Source organism: Syngnathoides biaculeatus, chromosome 18, assembly GCF_019802595.1.
Source record: "Syngnathoides biaculeatus isolate LvHL_M chromosome 18, ASM1980259v1, whole genome shotgun sequence".
Lineage (NCBI taxonomy): Eukaryota > Metazoa > Chordata > Actinopteri > Syngnathiformes > Syngnathidae > Syngnathoides > Syngnathoides biaculeatus.
The window spans coordinates 8,579,784-8,600,335 of record NC_084657.1 but is presented as its reverse complement, the minus strand read 5'-3'; the positions used below and the strand labels follow the sequence as shown (position 1 = coordinate 8,600,335).

The 20,552-nt window shown below is 48.4% G+C and overlaps 2 protein-coding genes across 5 annotated transcripts; one reads left to right on the top strand and one right to left on the bottom strand.

The window, feature by feature from the left end:
- Window positions 1–8: 8 nt before the first annotated feature.
- aifm1 (apoptosis inducing factor mitochondrion associated 1) lies at window positions 9–9,352 on the bottom strand. 3 transcript variants are annotated; one of them, XM_061802476.1, is made up of 20 exons: window positions 9,216–9,352; window positions 8,944–9,139; window positions 7,479–7,606; window positions 6,898–7,015; window positions 6,790–6,810; window positions 6,587–6,679; window positions 5,248–5,298; window positions 4,317–4,444; window positions 4,112–4,242; window positions 3,905–3,995; window positions 3,708–3,792; window positions 3,565–3,641; window positions 3,317–3,425; window positions 3,124–3,231; window positions 2,950–3,038; window positions 2,711–2,851; window positions 2,485–2,627; window positions 1,110–1,234; window positions 376–566; window positions 9–285 (listed from the first exon to the last, which is right to left on the bottom strand). In XM_061802476.1, exons 2-20 carry the CDS (start codon window positions 9,029–9,031, stop codon window positions 214–216), a joined length of 1,989 nt encoding a protein of 662 aa, XP_061658460.1. In that variant the 5' UTR covers window positions 9,032–9,139; window positions 9,216–9,352; the 3' UTR covers window positions 9–213. The 3 variants fall into 3 exon arrangements, with proteins under 3 accessions (XP_061658460.1, XP_061658458.1, XP_061658459.1); XM_061802474.1 differs by lacking the exon at window positions 9,216–9,352 and having other exon boundaries at window positions 8,944–9,201; XM_061802475.1 differs by lacking the exon at window positions 9,216–9,352 and having other exon boundaries at window positions 5,248–5,295; window positions 8,944–9,201.
- Window positions 9,353–11,593: 2,241 nt separating this feature from the next.
- On the top strand, window positions 11,594–20,452 carry gab3 (GRB2 associated binding protein 3). Of its 2 annotated transcripts, none has more exons than XM_061802478.1 (10): window positions 11,594–11,939; window positions 14,700–15,000; window positions 15,396–15,552; window positions 15,633–16,060; window positions 16,137–16,186; window positions 17,372–17,594; window positions 18,093–18,183; window positions 18,420–18,504; window positions 19,184–19,303; window positions 19,382–20,452. In XM_061802478.1, exons 1-10 carry the CDS (start codon window positions 11,868–11,870, stop codon window positions 19,496–19,498), a joined length of 1,644 nt encoding a protein of 547 aa, XP_061658462.1. In that variant the 5' UTR covers window positions 11,594–11,867; the 3' UTR covers window positions 19,499–20,452. The 2 variants fall into 2 exon arrangements, with proteins under 2 accessions (XP_061658462.1, XP_061658461.1); XM_061802477.1 differs by having other exon boundaries at window positions 11,596–11,939; window positions 17,369–17,594.
- Window positions 20,453–20,552: the final 100 nt, after the last annotated feature.

The window sequence follows — 20,552 nt, the reverse complement described above, 5'->3', positions numbered from 1 at the left end:
AAACCCAATTGAAAAATACTTTTTAATGGATTCTTTCTCCGAGCGAGCTGCTGTCAAGACTCAAAACTGTTCCCGGGATTTTGTGACACAAAATTGTTTGTGTTTGCATCAAGGCTGGGCCAGGAGGACGAATTGTTGCAATTTCAAGTGTGCTATGAAAATAATTCACGTCGACGCCACTCGTGGCTCGAAATTGACAAAATGTCCAAAATCCTAATCCTCGTGGATGTTAAACAGCTTGGCGACTTCATTCAGGTCTGCGTGTTCCTCCCCGTCCTTGATGATCTACAGATGACAAAAGACGGTTAGGAAAAATGATCCAAAAAAAAAAAAAAAAAAAATCTTCGATTGCGATATTGAATGAGATCGTTCAACCTTTCTCGCGATGGGCATCCGGTTGAAAACGTTCCACAGGATGATGCCCACCACCACTTTGTCGCGCAGGTAGAAGACGACGCCCTTGCCGTAGTCGTCTTTGGGCGCCGCCACGGCGGGCGCGGGCGTCGGGGGGGCCGCCGCGCTCGACGCCACGTCCTCGGTTTCGCTCTCGGAGCGGATGCCGGTGCCTTCGCAAAACACGGCAAAGCTCATCATTTGGACCCATCGTCAGCAAAATCGCAGAACGTGAAAGTCTTAAAAGAAGACGGAGAAAAGGTTGGCACGTCCCCACGTGAGCGTCGGGTTGTAAGCTGCGGCCGACAGCAGCTGCGGCCCCTGTGAGTGTTCTCTCGGTATTCAGCTGAAAATGCATGTGGTGTTATGCTACAGTCCGTCCATCCGTTTTCTTCACCGCTTATCCTCACGAGGTTCACGAGGAGTGCTGGAGCCTATCCCAGCTGTCAACAAGCAGGAGGCGGGGCGCACCCTGAACTGGTCGCCGGCCAATCGCACGGCACATCGAGACAGACAAACAGTCGCACTCACAATCACACCTTGGGGCAATTTAGAGCGTTCAATGAATGTTGCGCGTTTTTGGGATGTGGGAGGAAAGCCGAGTGCCCACCCAGAGGAAACCCACGCAGTTAGCATTTTGTAAAACAAAAAATATTAGTCGTCAACGAGACGCAAAGTAGCCGACGCGCTACCCGGTCTTGCACGACCGCTCGTACCGGACTTCTCAGTGGCAGCTTTCGGGGTGTCCTTGGCTGTGGCCTTCGCAAAGACCCCCACAGTGGGCAGGCTGCTGTCCACGATCCCGATGGCCTCGTAACCCACGTCAGGACCGAGGTCGCTCCTGTCGGACAAAATTGCGGAGGTGAGTTGCTTTCGAAAACTCGCTGAAAGTTGCGCCAACACATGACGCGGCAATCACATTCAACATGAACCGCGTTCAAAACCTTACAGAGGTGCGATTAATTACTTATTTTAAAACTTTTATCATTTCAGAATGTTAAAGTGACCTCACAGAAAGGTTTTGACAGTTTGAAACTAGAAGAAGAATTGACGTACCGTAATTTCCGGCCTACAATCCGTGACTTTCAACCCGGCGGGTTTATGTGGTTGACTTGTGCATTTTTCCTAACGGCCACAAGGGGGCACACGAGCCGAGAAAGGTAAGAGGGAGACTGGTGGAATATACGTGCCGGGGAAGTGACTTTTACCGGTATGGTTTTTTTTTTTTTTTAAACCGGCCCTGTTAGTGCTGTGCTAGCATGTTGCTGCAGTATTACTGCCATGTCTCCGTGATTTTTACTGGTATGTTTTTTTTTTAAACCGGCTCTGTTAGCGCCATGCTAGCGTTAGCACTGCGCTAGCATGTTGCTGCAGTATTACTGCCATGTCTCCGTGATTTTTACTGGTATGTTGTTTTTTTTTAAACCGGCTCTGTTAGCGCCATGCTAGCGTTAGCACTGCGCTAGCATGTTGCTGCAGTGTTACTGCCATGTCTCTGTGATTTTTACTGGTATGTTTTTTTTTTAAACCGGCTCTGTTAGCGCCATGCTAGCGTTAGCACTGCGCTAGCATGTTGCTGCAGTGTTACTGCCATGTCTCTGTGATTTTTACTGCTATGTTTTGTTTTGTTTTTTTAAACCGGCTCTGGTAGCACCGCGCTAGCGTGTTGCTGCTGTGCTCCTGCCATGTCTCAGTGATTTAGGTATGTTTGTTTTTGTTTTTTTAACCAGCCCCGTTCGTGCTACCGTGTTGTTGCTATGTTAAGCTAAGCCACGGTATTAAAACCTTGAAAACTCTTTGTGTGTACCGTCTTTCTTTGTAAATATCTCGTGTTTCAACGTGGGCACTTGCGGCTTTTCCACAGCTGCGGCGCATGTATGTACCAAATGGTATTTCCGTTACAAACGTACCGGGTGAGGCTTATGACCAGGTGCGCTCCGTAGGCCGGGAATTACGGTACATTTTTCCATTGCATATTTAAAATAGTTTCCAAATCAGCCCAATATTTGTCCTGAACTTGACTGGAGTCATTTGCTACACACGTCCAATCTGAAAGGCGGAAAACGGAGTAGTTGACCCGCTAACACGCACCAGAACATCGACTGATGCCAGTAAGGTTTGTTGGCTCCCGTCATGTTCTCCCCCGCCAGTCTGCCGCTCACGACGGCGTGGTCGTGATGCTCCACCCGTCGGCGGCCCAGCCGGATGTCGTAGAAACACGCCGCGTCTCCCGCCTGAACCCGCCACGCGAGAGCCCGGGTGAGACCGCGGTGTCATTTCTAAATCGTTATTAACGAGTAGCAGATCATTAACCGACCACCCAAATGTTGGAGCGAGCCTGCAGCTCCGCGTTGACTCGATAGCCGCCAAAGTCCGAGTCCACCTCCAGACCCGCCGACTTGGCGAGGTCCACGTTTGGCTCCAGGCCGACAGCCGCGACGATGTGATCCGTTTTTACCTGCGGCACAAATATACATTATATATATATATATATATATATATATATGTTTTTTTTTGGGCTATTAACTTTTATTTTCTGAGCTACACTGGACTTACCAATCGCCCGTCCTTTAGTTTGATTTCTAATTGATCATCTTTGCAGGTGACAGACTTGACCAAAGCTTCTGAGATGACTTTGACACCCTCTAGGAAATAAGAAATATATATTTAAAAAAAAAAAAAAAAAAAAAAAAAACGATTAGCTTGAGGAAGGCTAAAAGCGAGGCAAACCTGTTTTGACTTTTTCCGTCGTCCAGTTGCTGAGATATTCGGGCAAAACTTTGCCCATGTTGCCCTTCTCGGGGAACATCTGGATGACCTCCAGACCGGAATCCTGAGCTGAAACGGGACAAGTCGTGAAACGCCGCACGGAGTCTCCCCGTCCCCTCGGCCACGTTTTTTTTTTTTTTTTTTTGGGGCTTACATCGCCTGCCGAGGGCGCAGGCCAGCTCGCTGCCCAGGAAGCCGCCGCCGATGACGGTGATGGACTTGATGTTTCTGGAGACTTTATCTAAGGATCTGAAGTCGTCGATCTGGAGTGAGTGAAAAGCAGAACGTTAACCGTCTCTAAAATGATCAATACTTTTTTTTTTTGGGGGGGTTTTAGGGAGGAATTGCCGTCTAAATTGCGTCTACAGCAATACTTGTTTGGCTTTGCTGAAGATGGCTGACCTTACGGAACAACGTCGTCCTGCTCTTCACCTCGTCTCCGGCTCGGTCCAGGACCTGCAGGTTTCTCGGAACGCCACCTAAAGGGAACTTGAAATGAGCCCTCGAGCGGTCGCTCGGAGGACAAACGCAGTGCCGCGACGCACCTGTTGCTATCAAGCACTTGTCGTAGGAAATCTCCGCGTCATCGTCCAGTTTCACTTTATTTCCTCTCACGTCCATGTGGACAACCTGAAATTAAACTTTTTTTTTCCAAAAATCTCCAGAATTTACATCAACTAAAATAGTATAGAAATAATTCAGCCATATTTATCTGCATGTGGACATATTTTTCAAAATGGACCTTTTTGCTTGTGAGAACAGCGACGCCTCCATTTTCTGCATTACTCAGTTCTTCCGGAGTGATGTAGAACGACGACGGCTGGAAGTAAATACTGCAGGATTTAAAAAAAAAAAAAAAAAAAAGTATACTTTATATTTCCAACATTGTGCAACGTGTGACTAAATGACAAAAAGCAGTCCGGTCGGCGGTTCGAATCCCGCAACGCGCCTTCGTTCTTTCCCGTTCCACTGTTTGAAACGCAGCGTATCCGTCACGGCGGGGTCGTCGGAGAACCACAGCTCTTTGGACAGAGGCGGTCTCATGTACGGGAGGTCGGCCTCGTCCGTCACGATCAGGACCTGCTCGCGGAGGTCACGGGTCAAGCTCGCAGACAAACGCCGCCAAAGTGCTCCGAAGCGGAAGGAAATCTTACGCGGGCGCCGGGGTCCCTGGCTCGGATGGACCGGGCGGCGGCGAAGGAGGCGGTCCCTCCGCCGATGAGGAGGTAGGGGGCGTGCCACGGGAGGGCGGGCGACGGCTGTGCAGAGTCCCGTCCTGCGGCTTCCCCCGGCGAACACACAACACTTGATGAGCCCAACGGACCTCAAAACTGCACAAAATCAAGCTTGCAACTCCCCCCCCCCCCCCCAAAAAAAAAAGTTACAATCAATGGAACAAAAAAAGCCGCCCGCTTTTCAGTTCCAAACATCGGCGGAACCAAGTCTTAGCACGCCCCGCCGCGTCTATGCCAAAGCCAATGCGGGGGGCTTCAGGACGCGACAGGTTCGATCGGTGGAACCGCAGTGGCGAAATCAGTCCTGAACTGATCAACTATTCGGAACGTATTTTTGCCTTTGTCAATATAGTCAGCTACATTGTTGGCACGCCCTCATTAACCTGAACCAAAAAAAAAAAAAAATGTCCTCTTCCATCACTATATCATTTTTCTTGGGCTTAAAAAAAAAAAAAAAACAAAAGTCTGCCTACATAAGTACCCAAATGCGGATGTCATTTTTTTTTTTTTTAAGAATACAGCAACTATTTTATGTTTATGATTTGAAGTTTTTTTTTAACGAGCCACAATTGATGTCCGTCTTCGTTAGTGGGAATGGGTTGTTACTGATGTATTCCAAGCTCTGCTAACGTCCTGATACATAATCATAAGCAAGCTTTGAGGTTTTTTTTTTTTTTTTTTTTTTTTACATGCGACAGCTACCGTTCGTAATGTATTTTATTTGAACGACTAAGGGTCCACGATTTGTTTGGCTGCACCAAACAATTCCACCGCTAGATGGGAGTAATGCCCCCCCCCACACACACACACACACAGTGTCCCCCTTAAAGAGGCTTTGGAAACAGCTTACCCTCCTCAGCGAGCGTCTCCGCGGGCGCTTCTTCCGCCGCAGGTTCGTCTGCTGTCGGGACGATCGGCCGCACCAGTTTAGACTTCAAACTCGAGATTATTATTTCACAGGACAGATCGCAAAGGAATCGGGTGATGCGGGCGGAGCCCGCGTCATCCGCTGAGTCATAGCTCGATGTTGCACACTTCAACCAAACTTCATTCATATTTGGAACAACAGCACATTGGCACAGATTAAAGGTTGAGTTTTGAAGCGCTGCTTTTGAATCCAAATGCGGCGATGCTCGTACACTTGGAAGCGCAACTAGCAGCTATGCTCAAAAGATGAACGGGTTGCTCTACCCCAGTAACAAGTACAAAAAAAAAAAAAGTGAAAATTTGACACAATGAGGGAAAAGTTGTATTTGATATCAGGAGGCCACAACAGCACGCAATTAATATGATAAACAACCAGAAATTTAAGCCTAAGGGGGAGGGGAAGGAATCAAAATAAATCGTGCAACCAGATTAGTCACTGTTCACATTTCAAAACAATTTTAGCAGTCAGATTGTCATCCTCCCAGGACATGAATCAAAGGTTCACCCCCGTCAAATTGTGATTGTCGTCCTAATATTATTATTATTCTATTCCTTCGATGAAGTTGTTTTATCGGGCTTCCAAAGCTATTTTGGGTAGAAAATGCCCAGAATGTCCTTTTTTCCAAGCTATTCTACTTTGTCTTTTCTGCCTAGCAGGTGAGACATCCGGATTTCTACATTAATATAAGATGTAAAGATGCCTCAGTTATAAAAATTGAGATATTTAAATGTCGAAAAGAGCCTCCCTCTGATTGAGATGACGGCAGTTAAGGATTGATAGCGACCTCGGATTTGGATCGTTTGATGTGGGGGTCTTTACTAAAATGGCGACTCAGAAGTGAGTGTGGGTTGCATTGCCGGCCGTCATGTGCAAAGCCGCCCACCACGAGGTGGGCGGAGCCTCGAATAATTCGCCGTTTGACATCACAAACGCACAATTTGCAAGCCTTTTGCGCTCAGACCGATTGCATAGCTGTCAAATTTCGACTGGTTGACTTAAGTCAGGGAGAAAAAATTGGGGTCTTGGTGGGAGTGGACCAGGCCAATTTGTTCGAAGTGCTCTTTGAAAGAATTTTGGTTGAATGCTGAATTTATCAAGTGATTTGTTCAACTGCCGAAACCAAACGGCCCAGTTGAGGTTCCACGAGTTAAAATACAAAATTATGACGTGATGCAAAGTCCACTCAGAACGTGAACTTGAAACGAATTGCAACTTTGAGAGGGGAAAAAATAAAAAAATAATAATAAATTCTGCAAATAACCTTGTGGAGGTTGCGTCGTCTCACTCGGGGCTGCCGACCGGGCATCCGGCTCCTCTGACGGAGGGTCGACCGGAGCTTCCGACTCGGCAACAGCTGAGCGACAAACAAGCACGGCGGACGTTACGACTCAACGACAACAACTTTGACCTGGACGCGTGCCCCCCCCAACATGAAGAAGTCGCTACCTTAATAGACTCACTCACCTGTCGCGACGACCTCTTGGGCTACAAAATCAAGACGGTACAAACGCTCGATTAGTCCCAAAAAACAAAACAAACAAACGCGGGTCGCAACATCAGCAGAACTCTGACCAGGAGGTTCCGCGTGGAGGCCCGCTGTGGCTTCTTTGGCGCGCCGATGCGGTCGAGACGAAATCTCCGCAATCCGTTCCTGATATCTCCGCTGGTCTCCTTTAACAGTTCTGTACGCCTGGAAGAAACATTTGCGCCGACTGTCAAGGATGCCGGTTCGAAACCCATTTCGCACCGGACAAAAAAGTCCACCCAAACCCGGTCTGGTGTCTGCTTTCTGTTGTACGGGAACTTCGGTAAACACAAATACAAGTTCCATTTATTTCAGTACTCATAAATGAAAATATTTTTCAGAGCCCAAATACATATCTAATTTCTACATAAAAGCTTTTGTTTCTTGTTACGTAACAGTCTAGTTTCCGAAGATGTTTGATTTTCATTTCATTTTCTAAATTGAGCCTTTGACACTGAGATATCCTCGTATCTAAAACATGAGGTTACAGGTCATATTCACGGTGAATAAAGTTGTTTTTTTTTGGGGGGGGGGTCACGGGGGAGGTGGGAGGAACTATGACATAACCTGACATCTGATCAGGGGTGTGTAAACATTTTCTGTCCGCCGCACGCACGAGTTCACTCACGTATATTGCTCCACCGACGCAGGTGGCGCCAACCAGAAGGACGTACAAGTGGTTTTGCCCGCCGCCCGCGGGCCACGTCGCCATGTGAGCCGCAGGTACGCGTGCGGTCGTTCGGCCGTTGGTCAAACCTGGAAAAAACAATTCACGGTCACTTCTTACAAAATCCAGCAAGGCCTTTTTAAACCTAACCTTTTTGGAGACTTTGGTGAATTTATATTTGTGTTTCTACGCGACTCACCCCCCCCCCCCCACGCTTCCAACCCCGCGGCAAGTTTGTGCCTTTTTTTCCCTACAGGTCGCAAGCAGAAAAGGTAAGAGTGAGACCGGTGGAATATACGTGCCGAGGAAGTGACTTTTACCGGTATGTTGTTGTTGTTTTTTTAACCGGCCCTGTTAGTGCTGTGCTAGCCTATTGCTACTGTGTAGCTGCCGCGGCTTTTTATTAATTTTTTACCATCCCTGTTTGTGCTACCGTGCTGTTGCTATATTAAGCTAAGCCGTTAAAACTTTGAAAACGGATTCCGTGTACCGTCTTTCTTTGTAAATATCTCGTGTTTCAATGTGGGAACTTGCGTCTTATGTACGTACCAAATGGTATTTCCTTTGCAAATGTACTGGGAGAAGCTAATAATCAGGTGTGCTCTGTAGGCAGGAAATTACGGTAATAAACCACTTTAGGCTAAAGGATTACATTCCAAAGTGGTTCACGTTTAAAAATGAATCCATCCATCCATTCTCTGAACCTCTGACGAGAGGAAAAGGGTTTTATTTCAAATGAAAACTTTGAACAGTTTCAACATTTTTCCATGACGGAGCGCTTTCCGGTTGCAGTAGTGCTGCTGTCAGTGTCACTCGGGGAAGTCGCCACGGGGATGACGTGAAGTGACACTTTTCTTCACAAAGACGTGAATATTAAAAAGTGGTCAAAACGAGAAACTATTAAATGCTGATGAACGTGCTGATCAACTGTAATAAAAAGTCTGAGCTTGAGCATGGAAATGACAAAATTGCCTCATGTCATAAACAATGCGCTTACACAAGTGCATTCCATCACATTTCATGATTAATTCCCGAAATCACCAAAATATTAAAAGTAGTTCCCAATGCAAAACGATCATACCGTTACGTTGGAGTATTAAATCCTCAGCTATAATTAACCCAAAACAATTTTTATAAGAGTTGAGGGCGGGCAATACGCAGGGACCCAAACTATTATATTGCCAATAACTTCAGGCAAAATCCTCGACCGCTACTTTTGAGCCCTTTCAAATTGAAGGTCACACTTTTACACACACACACACACACACACACACACACAAAAAAAACCTCAAATGATTTCCCGAAAATACTGTACATGCAACTCTTCATATGCAAACCGCTAAGCACGTCCCGTTAATGGCACGATCTGATAAGGTCGCTAAACGAAGGAACCGTGAACACGCGTCTGCGTGAACTTCTTCCATACCTGTTCGTGTGACATTTTGCCGCTGCAACGTCGCCGCGCCTCTGGCAAAGGGAGCGAGTTTCCCCCACGCGCTTCGACATTTCAGCATGATTGCGGCGACTGCACGCGACTCGCCAAGCCCGTCCGGCCGTCGGGGAGCTGCACGACTGGAACCCGCTCGAGCTAAATCCCACACGACGTCTACGCCGACGTCGCGCTGCAACACAAGGCCGGAGACAGGTCGTGAGGTCATAGGTTCCGAGGGATTATGGGTAATCGCAAAGCGCTTCTACCTTAGAAAAAGACGCGACTGTATACTCGGAAATGTGACGAGACTAAAAGAATGACCGGAAATGCCCGCCCACTCTCATTTATTCACCGCTCAGTTGTTTGCGATGATAAATGCAACGGTCAATAAACGCCCCAAAACGTAAATATGGCGTCAGGTTAACTTTAAATTACATACAAATCATGTTTCCTCTCTCTAGATGATCTTTGGATTTTACTCCATTAATATTCACAAACGCTTGATTGGTCGAAACCAGCACAACTAAAACCTGCAACCAATGAACGAGTAGTTTCCGTATTGGGCGCAGATAGCTATACTAAAGTCTCCAACGATTTGGCTAACGACGTGCGTGCGTGACGGCCATGTTGCCAGGGGCAACATCCCTATCAAAGGTAATGCGTGGACATTGAAATGAAGTCATAACGTGCTCATTCCTCAACCACTTTTTTTTTTATATAATATTTCAAAAGAACATTTTAATGGAAGGCTCCTAAACGGTTTTCACTCCAGAAAGGTCCCTTCCCTTGCGGTTGTACAAGCGTTACGTCAGTGTATATTTCCCCTGCCGCCGACACACGTGGAACGCACTGACGACTTTGCCCCTACTAGCTGAGCAAGTAAACACGCAACTAAAAGGGGGCGTACCAAATGTGTGCTATGCGAAACACGTGTCACCACGCATACATGTAACGGAAGCCATATTTGAGCGGTACAAGTCTGCGATGGTGGTGTGGAACCTTACCCACTGGGGTATTCATCCATCCATCTATCCATCCATCCATCTATCCATCCATCATCTTACCCGCTTATCCTCACAAGGGTCACAGGAGTGGTGGAGCCTATCACAGTTGACAAAGGGCAGGAGGCAGGATACACCCTGAACTGGTCGCCAGCCAATCGCAGGGCACACAGAGACAGACAACAGTCACGTTCACAATCACAATCACACCTAGAGGCAATTTAGAGTGGGTTCAAATCCCGGCGTTTGCATGTTCCGCCTGCGCCTGCGTTGGTTTTCACACGGCATTCCGGTTTGCCTCCCACATCCCAAAAGCACGCATTCGTTGGAGACTCTAAATTGCCCATAGGTGTTTCTGTGTGTGTGTGTGTGTGTGTCTGTGTGTGTGTGTGTGTGTGTGTGTGTGTGTGTGTGTGTGTGGTGTGTGTGTGTGTGTGTGTGTGTGTGTGTGAGATTGTGAGCGTCTGTCTCCGTGTTCCCTGCAATTGGCCGGCAACCAGTTCAGGATGTACCCCGCCTCCTGCCCGACTGCAGCCGGGACAGGATCCGGCGCTTCTCGCGACCCTTGTGAGGATAAGCTGCCGAGGAAATGGATGGATGGATTTTCATGTGAACTCAACATTACTCTGTCATCTTAAATGATTTTCTTATACTTAAAGGTCAAGTGTCATCTCTGTAAACATCCTAAAATAGATCTTGAAATGAAAAATACATATAAGATTATTCAGTTCAATGTCTACACGAAAAAATAAATATGAGCAGAGAGCGCGTCATCCATGCGCAAAGTTGCGGAAGTCTCATTCGACATCCGAGTGGTCGCCATATTGGCCGCATTTACTGTCCGTGACGTCACCCCGGACATTCGCCATTGAAAACACGCTGTGGCCACTACTCTACTACTAAATGACATGCGGATCACGGCCAAACCGCCTCCCTGTCCGAACCATTTCCGCAGCGGAGGTAAGCCGTCGCGGCACCAGGATGGCTCATTTACGGCGCCGAGGCGGCTTATCATGGCGCCAAACCGGGCCGCTTCACGGCGTTGTTGTTGCACGCGGCTAATAGAAACAAACGAGTCCACTTGAGGGCGGTCCCGCCACGTACGTCACTTCCTGCTTCTTCTGGAAAACAAATCCCTCAAGAGGATTTTCACGTCGGGAGTTACAAAAAGCTGTCAAAATCATGTTTTGTGGTGGAAAAAAAACGCACGGGTCCATGTCAGCTGAGGTTTTTTTCATGAATAACATCCTAAAAATTGTGCATTTCATGACTGTGGCCTTATAAGAGACTTTACAGTTTTTGCTGTACCTCTTAAGAACTCCAAGAGGCCCTCATCCTGTCCATCCACTCGTGTCCTAAATACAGCGACTGGGCCGTTGTGCAAAGACAGACGACATATGAAGAAGGTTACAAACGCAGACGCTCGTCGACATCTCCACTCCGTCAAAGCTTTTTCTCTGAATTTCTTAAACTTGTCTTCATCTTGCCTTTTCTTTAACCTGCAACATAAGTTGAGCTTTGACAAAAAAAAAAAAAAACATTTCATGTCGTACTTTCCCGAAGAGTATCCAGAAATGTGATGTACAAGAAACTAAAGAATGCATTCGAGATCCAGACTTTTTGACGGGAGCATACCAAAGTGTGTCCCCTGCTCCAAGTTGACCTTCACCCCCTTCTCTTCGAGTCTTTTTTTTTTGTTTTTCCATTTTCCTGTTTTGACTTCAAAAGCTTCATCCCCTTCTTGCGAACGTAGACGCTTCTCTCGCTCCCGTCTCTCAGTCGCAGTAATCAATTTCTCGACTTCCTCCTTTTGGACTGCCTGGCTGAATACCAGAACACAGGATATGCTTTGCACTGCTCTCAGTTTCACGGCAGCGGCGGCGGCGAAGGGGACGGCGCGCGCGCTCTGCAGTCGAGATGAGTGCCGGCGATGTGGTCTGCGCCGGCTGGCTCATTAAGTCTCCCCCGGAGAAGAAACTCAAGAGATTTGTGAGTAGAAGCACACACCAGACGCTATTTTATTATTATTATTTTTTTTAATCTTTGTCTCGTACCGTTGCAGCAGCCTGACAGTAGAAAGGCGATTGAGTCTTGTGCTATAGAGCATCTGTGTGTGTGTATATTATACACAGCATGTGTATTAATAAGGATCAGAAAAGTCTTTTGCTCAGCATCACCGCCATTCAGCCCCCCTTCCTCTTGTTTCACACACTTATTTTTCTTACGACCATACAAAATTATGACGGAGCGACGGATCCCGAATGCTGGAAAACAACTTGGGCAACGGGGAAAATCATAAGCGGCGCATCAACCTTGATCGCGGCGGCGTCGTTGGTGGTGGGGGGGGGGGGGGGTCATGTGATGCGGGGGCTGAGCCACTCGCTGCGTGTTTTTGCTGCGAGGAGCGCGTGTATTGTGAAACATGGGAAGTCAAGTCACCCCGGCCAGACGTCGGTCATGAGCGGCAAGCAGAAATTGGCCCGCTTCGCGGCGGCCTGCTCGCGCTTCCTCACGAGGGCGAGGCGTCAAAACAAGTGCGGCTGCAGGTCTGAAAAAGAAGAAAGTTACTGAGGGACGCCGGAGCAATCCTGCTGGTGCCGTCCTTGTCGAGGGCAACTGCGTGAATTTATTATTCAAATACTCGCACAAGCATGAAAATATCACTTATCTCGCAGGGGCTGCGTCAGTAGAATTTAAGGTAGAGGTGGGACTGCATCAGGGTTCCGCGCTGAGCCCCTTCCTGTTTGCGGTAGTAACGGATAGGCTGACAGACGAGGTGAGACTGGAATCCCCTTGGACCAAGATGTTTGCAGATGATATTATTGTCATCTGCGGTGAAAGTAGACAACAGCCAGAAGAACAGTTGGAAAGATGGAGGTACGCACTGGAAAGGAGAGGAATGAAGTACAACAAAATATATTCGCGGGAATGAGAGGGGCGGAGGAGCAAGAGTGAAGCTCCGCGGAGAAGAGATGCCGAAGGTGGACGACTTCAAATACTTGGGCTCAACAATACAGAGCCGTGGAGAGTGTGGCAGGGAAGTGAAGAAACGGGTCCAAGCGGGGTGGAACAGCTGGCGGGAGGTGTCTGGTGTTCTATGTGACGGAAGAGTCTCCGCCAGGATGAAGGGCAAAGTCTATAAAACGGTGGTGAGGCCGGCCATGATGGACGGATTACAGACGGTGGCAGCAGAAATGAAGATACTGAGGTTCTCGCTTGGTGTGAACAGGTTGGATAGGATTAGAAATGAGCTGATTAGAGGGAGGGACAGCCAAAGTGGGATCTTTTGGAGACAAGGTGAGAGAGTCCGGACTTGGATGGTTTGGCACACGTCCGGGAGGCGAGAGAGTCAGTATATTGGTAGAAGGGTGACGAGGATGGAGCTACCAAGGAAAAGAGAGCGAGAGGAAGAGGTTGATGGATGTTGTGAGGGAAGACGTGAGGACAGTGGACAGTGTTAAGAGCGGAAGATGCACGACATGGGCTTAAATGGAAAAAGATAACACGCAGTGGCGACCCCTAATGGGACAAGCCCAAAGACAAAGAAGAAGAAGAAGAATACATTTTCCTGCTCCGGACGGCAGATTGTTTGTTTTTGGCCGTCAGTGAGAACCAGTTCAAGGTTTTTTTTTTTTTTATATGGTAATGCAATCCTTGTGAGGATAAGCGGCTCAGATTTTGGATGGATGAACAGATGGGCCATTGGTCCCATTTATATTCTGGCGTGCGGTCGTTTTCTCGTGATAGTGATGAGAATAAATAGAACGTATCCATATCCTGACCGAACCGCAACGGCCGCCGTTCCAAAAATATTGAATATTGTCGCGGTTTTGTTTTTGTGCCTAATTGTGCTCCTGTTTTGTCAAAATAGCTGCTGTGAATACATTGTGTCATGACAACGAGCGAGGTGGCGTGTGGTTTGAGAGCCACCTTTGCAAAGTACACCTACACCTTCTTTCAATTCTCCCATCAAATTAATCTGGAATAAACTCGGTAATTGACGCTTTTAGTCCGATCATCTGCGCGCTAACATTTAAAGCTTCTGTCGATTTTCTGTCACGTCGCAGTCCGCCGGTATAAACGTTAGCTTGCTTCTTTGAAGGCTGCGGCGCAGATGACGGGAACATCTGCTCTGTTAAGTATTGACATTTCTGAAACGTGAAATGATTATTAATTCACGATTGTCATTGGTTTCCCATAAATTGGGCGGTGTTGGCAGCAATTGCGGTTTGCCTTACCACTTCCTGATACTAACTGACGTGCAGGAGGAGATAACCATCTCCCCCCCAAACAAAAAAAGAGCCACAGAAGCAAGTGTGAAAATACTTCGTAGCGGTCGGTGCGCGTTAACGTTGCTGCCAATGTAAAGTGCAGCATTTACAAAAACCGAACGCGTGACCCCCAAAACGCAGCAAGACTGCACAAGTCACGTGGAACTCTTCAGTATTGTTTCCCAATTAGAAAGCAGTCATCAGCTCCATGTGAGAGCCTCTCTTTTGTTATGTTCAACATTTTCTGCTAAATACAGAACTTCCTCTTCTTTGCGGGGAATTTCAGCAAAAGGTTCCCCTTAGCGACCGTATTAAAAGCAAATTGAACTTGGAGTTGCAGAGTAAACTCTCATCTAGTTCCTATGACTATAAAAAGTGCCGACGGCGTTGCCTTCCTGTACCGACTTAAACCCGTATGACACCAAAAACTGTATTTTGACAAGCAGCCCAAAGGACCGATTGACCCTCCGTCCCGCAGGCGTGGAGAAAACGCTGGTTTGTCCTGCGACGAGGTCGCATGAGCGGCAACCCCGACGTGCTGGAGTACTACCAGAGCAAGAGTTCCAAAAAGCCGATCCGCACCATCGACCTGAAAGAGTGCAAGGTGGAAATGCTGAACGGGCAGCTGGGGATCAAGCGTGACTTCCGGGAGAAGCACCTCTTTGTGGTCAAGACCTCGGCTCGAATGTTCTACCTGGTGGCCAAGACCGAAGAGGAGATGAACGGCTGGATCAGCAGCATCAGCCGCATTTGCCACTTTGGCGAACAACAGGAAGCAGGTAAAGTACTTGGTAGTTCTTTCCCTTCTTGCTCCGACTTCCCGAGATGTCGGTCAACTTCGGAAGGAGCCCGAAGGACGGCGTGACGGCTAGCGTGGAATCATGATTGCGCAACCTTTCCTCGTCAACCAATCGTAACAAGAGTAAATGACCACCAGATCGCAGGTGTGGACTACACACAAGTTTGCTTTGCAGACTCGTGGGGGCCACACCTCAGCAATCTGATCGGGCGCTTTCTGATACGGGCGATATGAGCAGCCGCCCAGGACCACGCTCCAATCCGAGACTTGTGCATTTTGCTTTTTTGGTGCCACTCTCTTTTCGCCATTGTGCAAGTACTATTTCAGGAAGGACACGTTCTTAGGGACACTCGTCTGTTTGTTCTTTGTCAACAGGGAGTGCAGAAGGCGGCTTTCCTCACACTCCGCCGTCACTTCAGCCGCCAAGCGACGGCTCGGACCGAGCGTCTCCGTCAAGTCAACGGGATCGCAGTCCCCCCGCAGATTATCTCGTCCTTTCACAATGCAGGACGGGGAGTCAAAGCGCTTGTCGGCATGTAAAATCCCTTTCAGGAAATCACAAAATAAGAACATTTTCCATTCTCATCGATTTTGACTTCCTCGCCTCTGCAGACACGGCAGCTTCTCAAACTCAGAGACGTCTTTGGAGCAGAAGTCAGCGGAAGACGCGCCCTCGCCTCCCTGCGGCGACTCCTCGTCGTCGTCATTTCACTGGATTTCTCAGTTTCGCCTGAGTCCGTCTCCTTCGAAACCCGGGAGCTCGGCCAACCCTCCACTCAGCGCCCCGTGCGCGGCCTCGGCGCCACCTTCCTCTTCGTCGCCGCTCCGTCTCTGCGCCATGAGCGTCTTCCGGTTTGACAAACCCGACCCCTGTGCGTCATTTGAGGCCGCCGGCGACGGGCAAACACCTCCTCCGCTGCCACCTAAGCCCGACGAAGGCTTTCGCAGGCCGAGGGCGATGAGCGCGCGGCATTTCCCGAAACACGTTGCGCTGCTTTCCCGGAGGACTTCTTTGTCATGCCTGGACCAGTTTACAATCGGTGCCGGGATCTCACCGAACGTCATTTTGGTGGGAAAATGAGAAAATGATTTGTATTTTGTTTTTGTTTTTTTTAGGAAATGCTGACAGCAGAGCAACAGGCAACAGAAGGCAGACTCTTCATTTGGTAAGACGATCATGCTCAAATCAGAAGGCCGCTGACATAGTCGGTGAATGAAGACGATTTCGATTCAGGTTCTACTGCATATTGAGTCTTAAGAGATAGGCCGGGGTGATCCGCACGCACTTGAACAAGGCATCAAACCCCTACTCAGTGTTCCATCTCTTCCAGATATCGAGACAATTTTTCAGAGGGTGACAAATCATTGGTCAATGTAGCCATTTGCAATCAACCAACAAAGAGATGCCCAAGTGCATGCTAGCACTCCAAGATAAACATAAATTGCTAAAGCAGGGTGCTATGCAAAACTCTAAAGGCCTCTTTCGATGTCACCTACGTGATTGGTCCCTTTTAGTCACGTGCTCCGATGCCGCACTCAGGAAACGGCCACCCTGCGGCGTCCTAGCCAACACCAGCTGTTAGAGACGCCGCCGACTCGGAGGAGAACTCCAGTGCATTTTCAAAACTGCACGGGTGGGTTGCGTTGCGTAAAAGCAAACTCCGCGGGGGAGTGTAAAGAGACCCTTAGGTCGCCACCTGCTTTTTTCGATTTATTGACCTTTGGCACGTAGGTCGTGACGACAAACACTAATGATCACAAACAGGTTTGTTACTTCATGATCTACTGTCTGCAGCGCTTGTCCTCGCTCTGACCGACGTAGCCGACTTTGAGCGAGAGCAAATGCAAACTCTTCCCACCTACAGATCATTTATAGTCCTAAAACACTTTTGGAATGTGGGAGGAAGCCATTCAGAGAAAATTCACAATAGCGTGGGGAGGAGATGAAATCTTCACAAAAGACGTCTGGAGCCCAATTCCACGGCGTTTACGCTGACTTGACGAACGCAGAGTGCTGCAAACTTATCGTTATTACGTCTGGCGAATTATTGATTTTCTATTCCCGTCGTCCGATGTGCAAACCGCGTAACTCTTGGCCCCGTGTCGCAGTTTGCCGCCGACTTCATTTGGCCTTTGAAGCGCAAAAAAAATGACCGCTATCCCAAAAATTCTTCCTGTGAACTGTAGCTGGGTTGAGAGATTCCGACGATCCCGTTCGAACGAATTGAAAAAGCGGCCTCCGCTGTAACGGAGCACGCAGCAGACAGCAGACTCTCCGGGTCGCCAAATGGGAAACTGCGCTTGAACGTTTCCCTGCTGTACTTGCGACCTTTGCGCGTGTCTTGCAGCAGTCCGGTTGGTTTCAACGCCAGCGAGATGAGTCGTACATCCCCATGGTTTCTGCGTCTTCCTGTGTCGACGGCGAGGGTTACATTCCCATGAGCCCCGCCGTGAGGATCCCGGAGACGCAAGGCAAAGTCGAGGCCGCCAAGACTCTCAGCTCTCTCGCGTGCCAACCCGGGGAAGCGACGCCTCCTCCGATACATCGCCATCTCAAACCTTGCTTGAGGAGAGGTGAGCGCGACAGCAGAGTGAATCTTTTGAACCGTGCACATCGGCGACTGCGTTTTGGGCCTTTGTTCGGGTTTCCGGCCGTATTAAAGACCTCATACAAGGATACAAGCGGTCGAAATGAGTTTCCTCCGCAGGGTGTCCGGGCTCTCCCTTAGGGATAGGGTGAGAAGCTCGGTCATCAGGGAGGGGCTCAGTGTCGAGCCGCTGCTCCTCCAAGTTGAGAGGAGCCAAACGAGGTGGCTGGGGCATCTGATTCGGACGCCTCCCCGGTGAGGTGTTCCGGGCACGTCCCACCGGAAAGAGACCCCGGGGACGACTCGGGACACGCCGGAGAGACGTAGTCTCTCTCGGCTGGTTTGGAAGAGCTGGAAGAAGTGGCTGGGGAAAGGGAAGTCTGGGTATCCCCGCTGAAGCTACTTCCCCCGCGACCCGACCCAGAAAAGCAGTTGATAAAGGATGGATGGATTAAAGATCTCGTCATCCTCTCTGGGTTCACAGCTCGACCCCCGCCTCTCGACTTGAGAGGCCTCTCCACCATCACGGAAAATCCCGCTCCTCACCTTTTAAGCAGAACAAAGGCTGAATCTCGGTGAGACTCATTCTGCACGTTACGTCATATTTCATTTCAAACACGCAGTAGCTATTGAAGTTCGCAACACATGCTTTTGATTGGGATACATAACTTACATCTATATTTGTTTTTTTCAAACTAATGGAACAGTTATCCAGCAACATTTCAACAATTAAGATGTGAAACAAACACGGTCGCAACATCTTTAATAACATTCTTTTATTTTTTATTTTATTTTTTTGCTGTCGTTTTAGCTTTTCTGGAATGTGTTTGGCTCACGAAGGAAGTCTTGAGAATGGCGACAGTCCGAGCGATGAAGACACGCAAACTGCCGCAACGGTAAAATATGCCTCGAATCACATTTACAAATATGTGTTGGTGGCACATATTTTAGCATTTGACTAAAATATGTCATCATTTAGTTTGAATAATTTCTCATTGTTATTAAAAACTATTCTATCCATGCCTTTTCTGAGCTGCTCATCCTCACGAGGATCGGGGGGAGTGCTGGAGCCGATCCCAGCTGTCATCGGGCAGGAGGCGGGGTACACCCTGAACCGGTCGCCAGCCAATCGCAGGGCACACCGAGACAGACAATCACTCTCAATCACGCCTGGGGGGCAATTTAGAGTGTCCAGTTAATGTCGCATGTTTTTGGGGATGTGGGAGGAAACCGGAGAACCCGGAGAAAACCACGCAGGCATGGGGAGAACATGCCGGGATTTGAACCCCCGGCCCTCAGAGTGTGCCCCTCCTCTCCATCAACATTTCGATAGCCCACTTCTTCTTTACAAAAAGAGAACAACAGTTTTCGGTTTTTCAAGTCCGCCTGAATTGTGCGCCGGTTCCAGAAAGAGGAAATGAGCGTATTTGTAATCTCAATCAAAAATGTTTCGGGTTCAGGTTCCCTGTGTGATCTCCACACTTGGCCCTTCAAGATGATTCTGATTGTGTTTTTTCAAACGCTTCTTGACATCCCATAAAGTGGTCCGATCATTTGTCGTTTGTGTGACCGCAGGAGTCGAGAGCACAATTCCCCCTCAGCCTGGACGGAGTCGTTCCACCCCGGGCACGAAGATCCAACCTCGACTACTTGTCGCTGGATTTCAACTCCGCTTCTCCTTCCCCCGTACAGAAGGTAGAACAGACGACGGCAACACAGCGGAGATATTCGACGTGGCCGATGACGTGCGCTTGACCCCGTTTGTTTCCGCAGAAGCCTCTGCTTTGCGACGAACGCCGCGTGGATTACGTGCAGGTGGACGAGAGGAAGACTCAGGCGCTACAAAACACTAAGATGGAGTGGACGGACGTGCGGCAGTCCAAAACATAATTCAAGTAGAAAGTGACGCGTTTTGGTTTGATATCATCGAAAAACAATATCGACGTGAACGCCGCAACATCTGCAACTTGCACTGGATAAATAACAGGAAAATCTGTTGGATCAGTTCTCATTGAGCTGAAACGTAGAATTATGTCTTTATGTACATTTGGGAAGAAATCCTCATCAAGAAGAAAGACATTTCAACAATAAAACATGACTATACTGTATGAATTATGTATTTTTCAGAATGGCCCGATTCACAGTATTTCAGTCAAAATTTTCCATCCATCTTCGATAACATTCGTCAGAATTTGAGTCACAGGTGAGCCGCGAGGGGCGGGTTGAGACCCGGATTGGCTGCCAGTCGCTCACGTTTGCATGTACTGAATGGATAAGAAGAAACAAGTCGGTGTGCCTGAAGGTGGAGAGCCCAGAGAAAACTCCTGCGAACTTGAGCAGAACCCGCAAACTCCACGAAGGAAAGCTTGAGACAACTCTGAGACAGATCTGCTGACCGTCCCTGTTTCCTTTGCCCACATGTCCGTTGAAATCCACACCAATCACAACTTTCTCGCTATCTGGGATGCTCAGAACCACTTCATCTACTCGTTTCTTCCGGAATTTCTCTTTCAACTTTCGCTCACATCCCACCTATGGGCCATAGCCGCCAATCGCCCTCCATTCCAAATATCAGCCTCGTCACTCGATCTGATACTCTTTACACCTCCGAGACAACCTTAGCCTGCTCTTCCTTTAAAATCAGCCCTCCTCCATGGTAAAAGAATTGAAATCCTTTCAAGCTGCTCTCTTGGACGCGGAATACGTCAACCTTTCCCCGAATCGCCCGAGGTTTTCCTGTCACGGTCTCAACATTCAAAATCCTCACAATCAGTTGTAGGCTCTGTGCATTCCTCTTCTTCTTCCGCCGACGAATCCTTGCCATGACTAAAAAATAAAATAAAATGAGAAAAACACTGCTCGGCCTCTTTGTTTATTATTATTATTATTGATTACAATACAACCCGCGACCCTCTTGAGGATAAGCGGCTCTGAAAATTGATGG

Bases quoted from the DNA above. Each gene is read 5' to 3' on its own strand.
- aifm1 (XM_061802474.1), bottom strand. From the start codon at position 9,175: ATGACCTCACGACCTGTCTCCGGCCTTGTGTTGCAGCGCGACGTCGGC. The intron at 6,811-6,897 runs GTCAGAGTTCTG...TTGATTTTGTAG, and splicing joins CCTCCACGCGGAACCTCCTG to CCCAAGAGGTCGTCGCGACA. The intron at 2,628-2,710 runs GTCGGTTAATGA...TGGCGGGTTCAG, and splicing joins CTCGCTCCAACATTTGGGTG to GCGGGAGACGCGGCGTGTTT.
- gab3 (XM_061802477.1), top strand. From the start codon at position 11,868: ATGAGTGCCGGCGATGTGGTCTGCGCCGGCTGGCTCATTAAGTCTCCC. The intron at 11,940-14,699 runs GTGAGTAGAAGC...TCCGTCCCGCAG, and splicing joins AGAAGAAACTCAAGAGATTT to GCGTGGAGAAAACGCTGGTT. The intron at 16,061-16,136 runs GTGCCGGGATCT...TGTTTTTTTTAG, and splicing joins CCTGGACCAGTTTACAATCG to GAAATGCTGACAGCAGAGCA.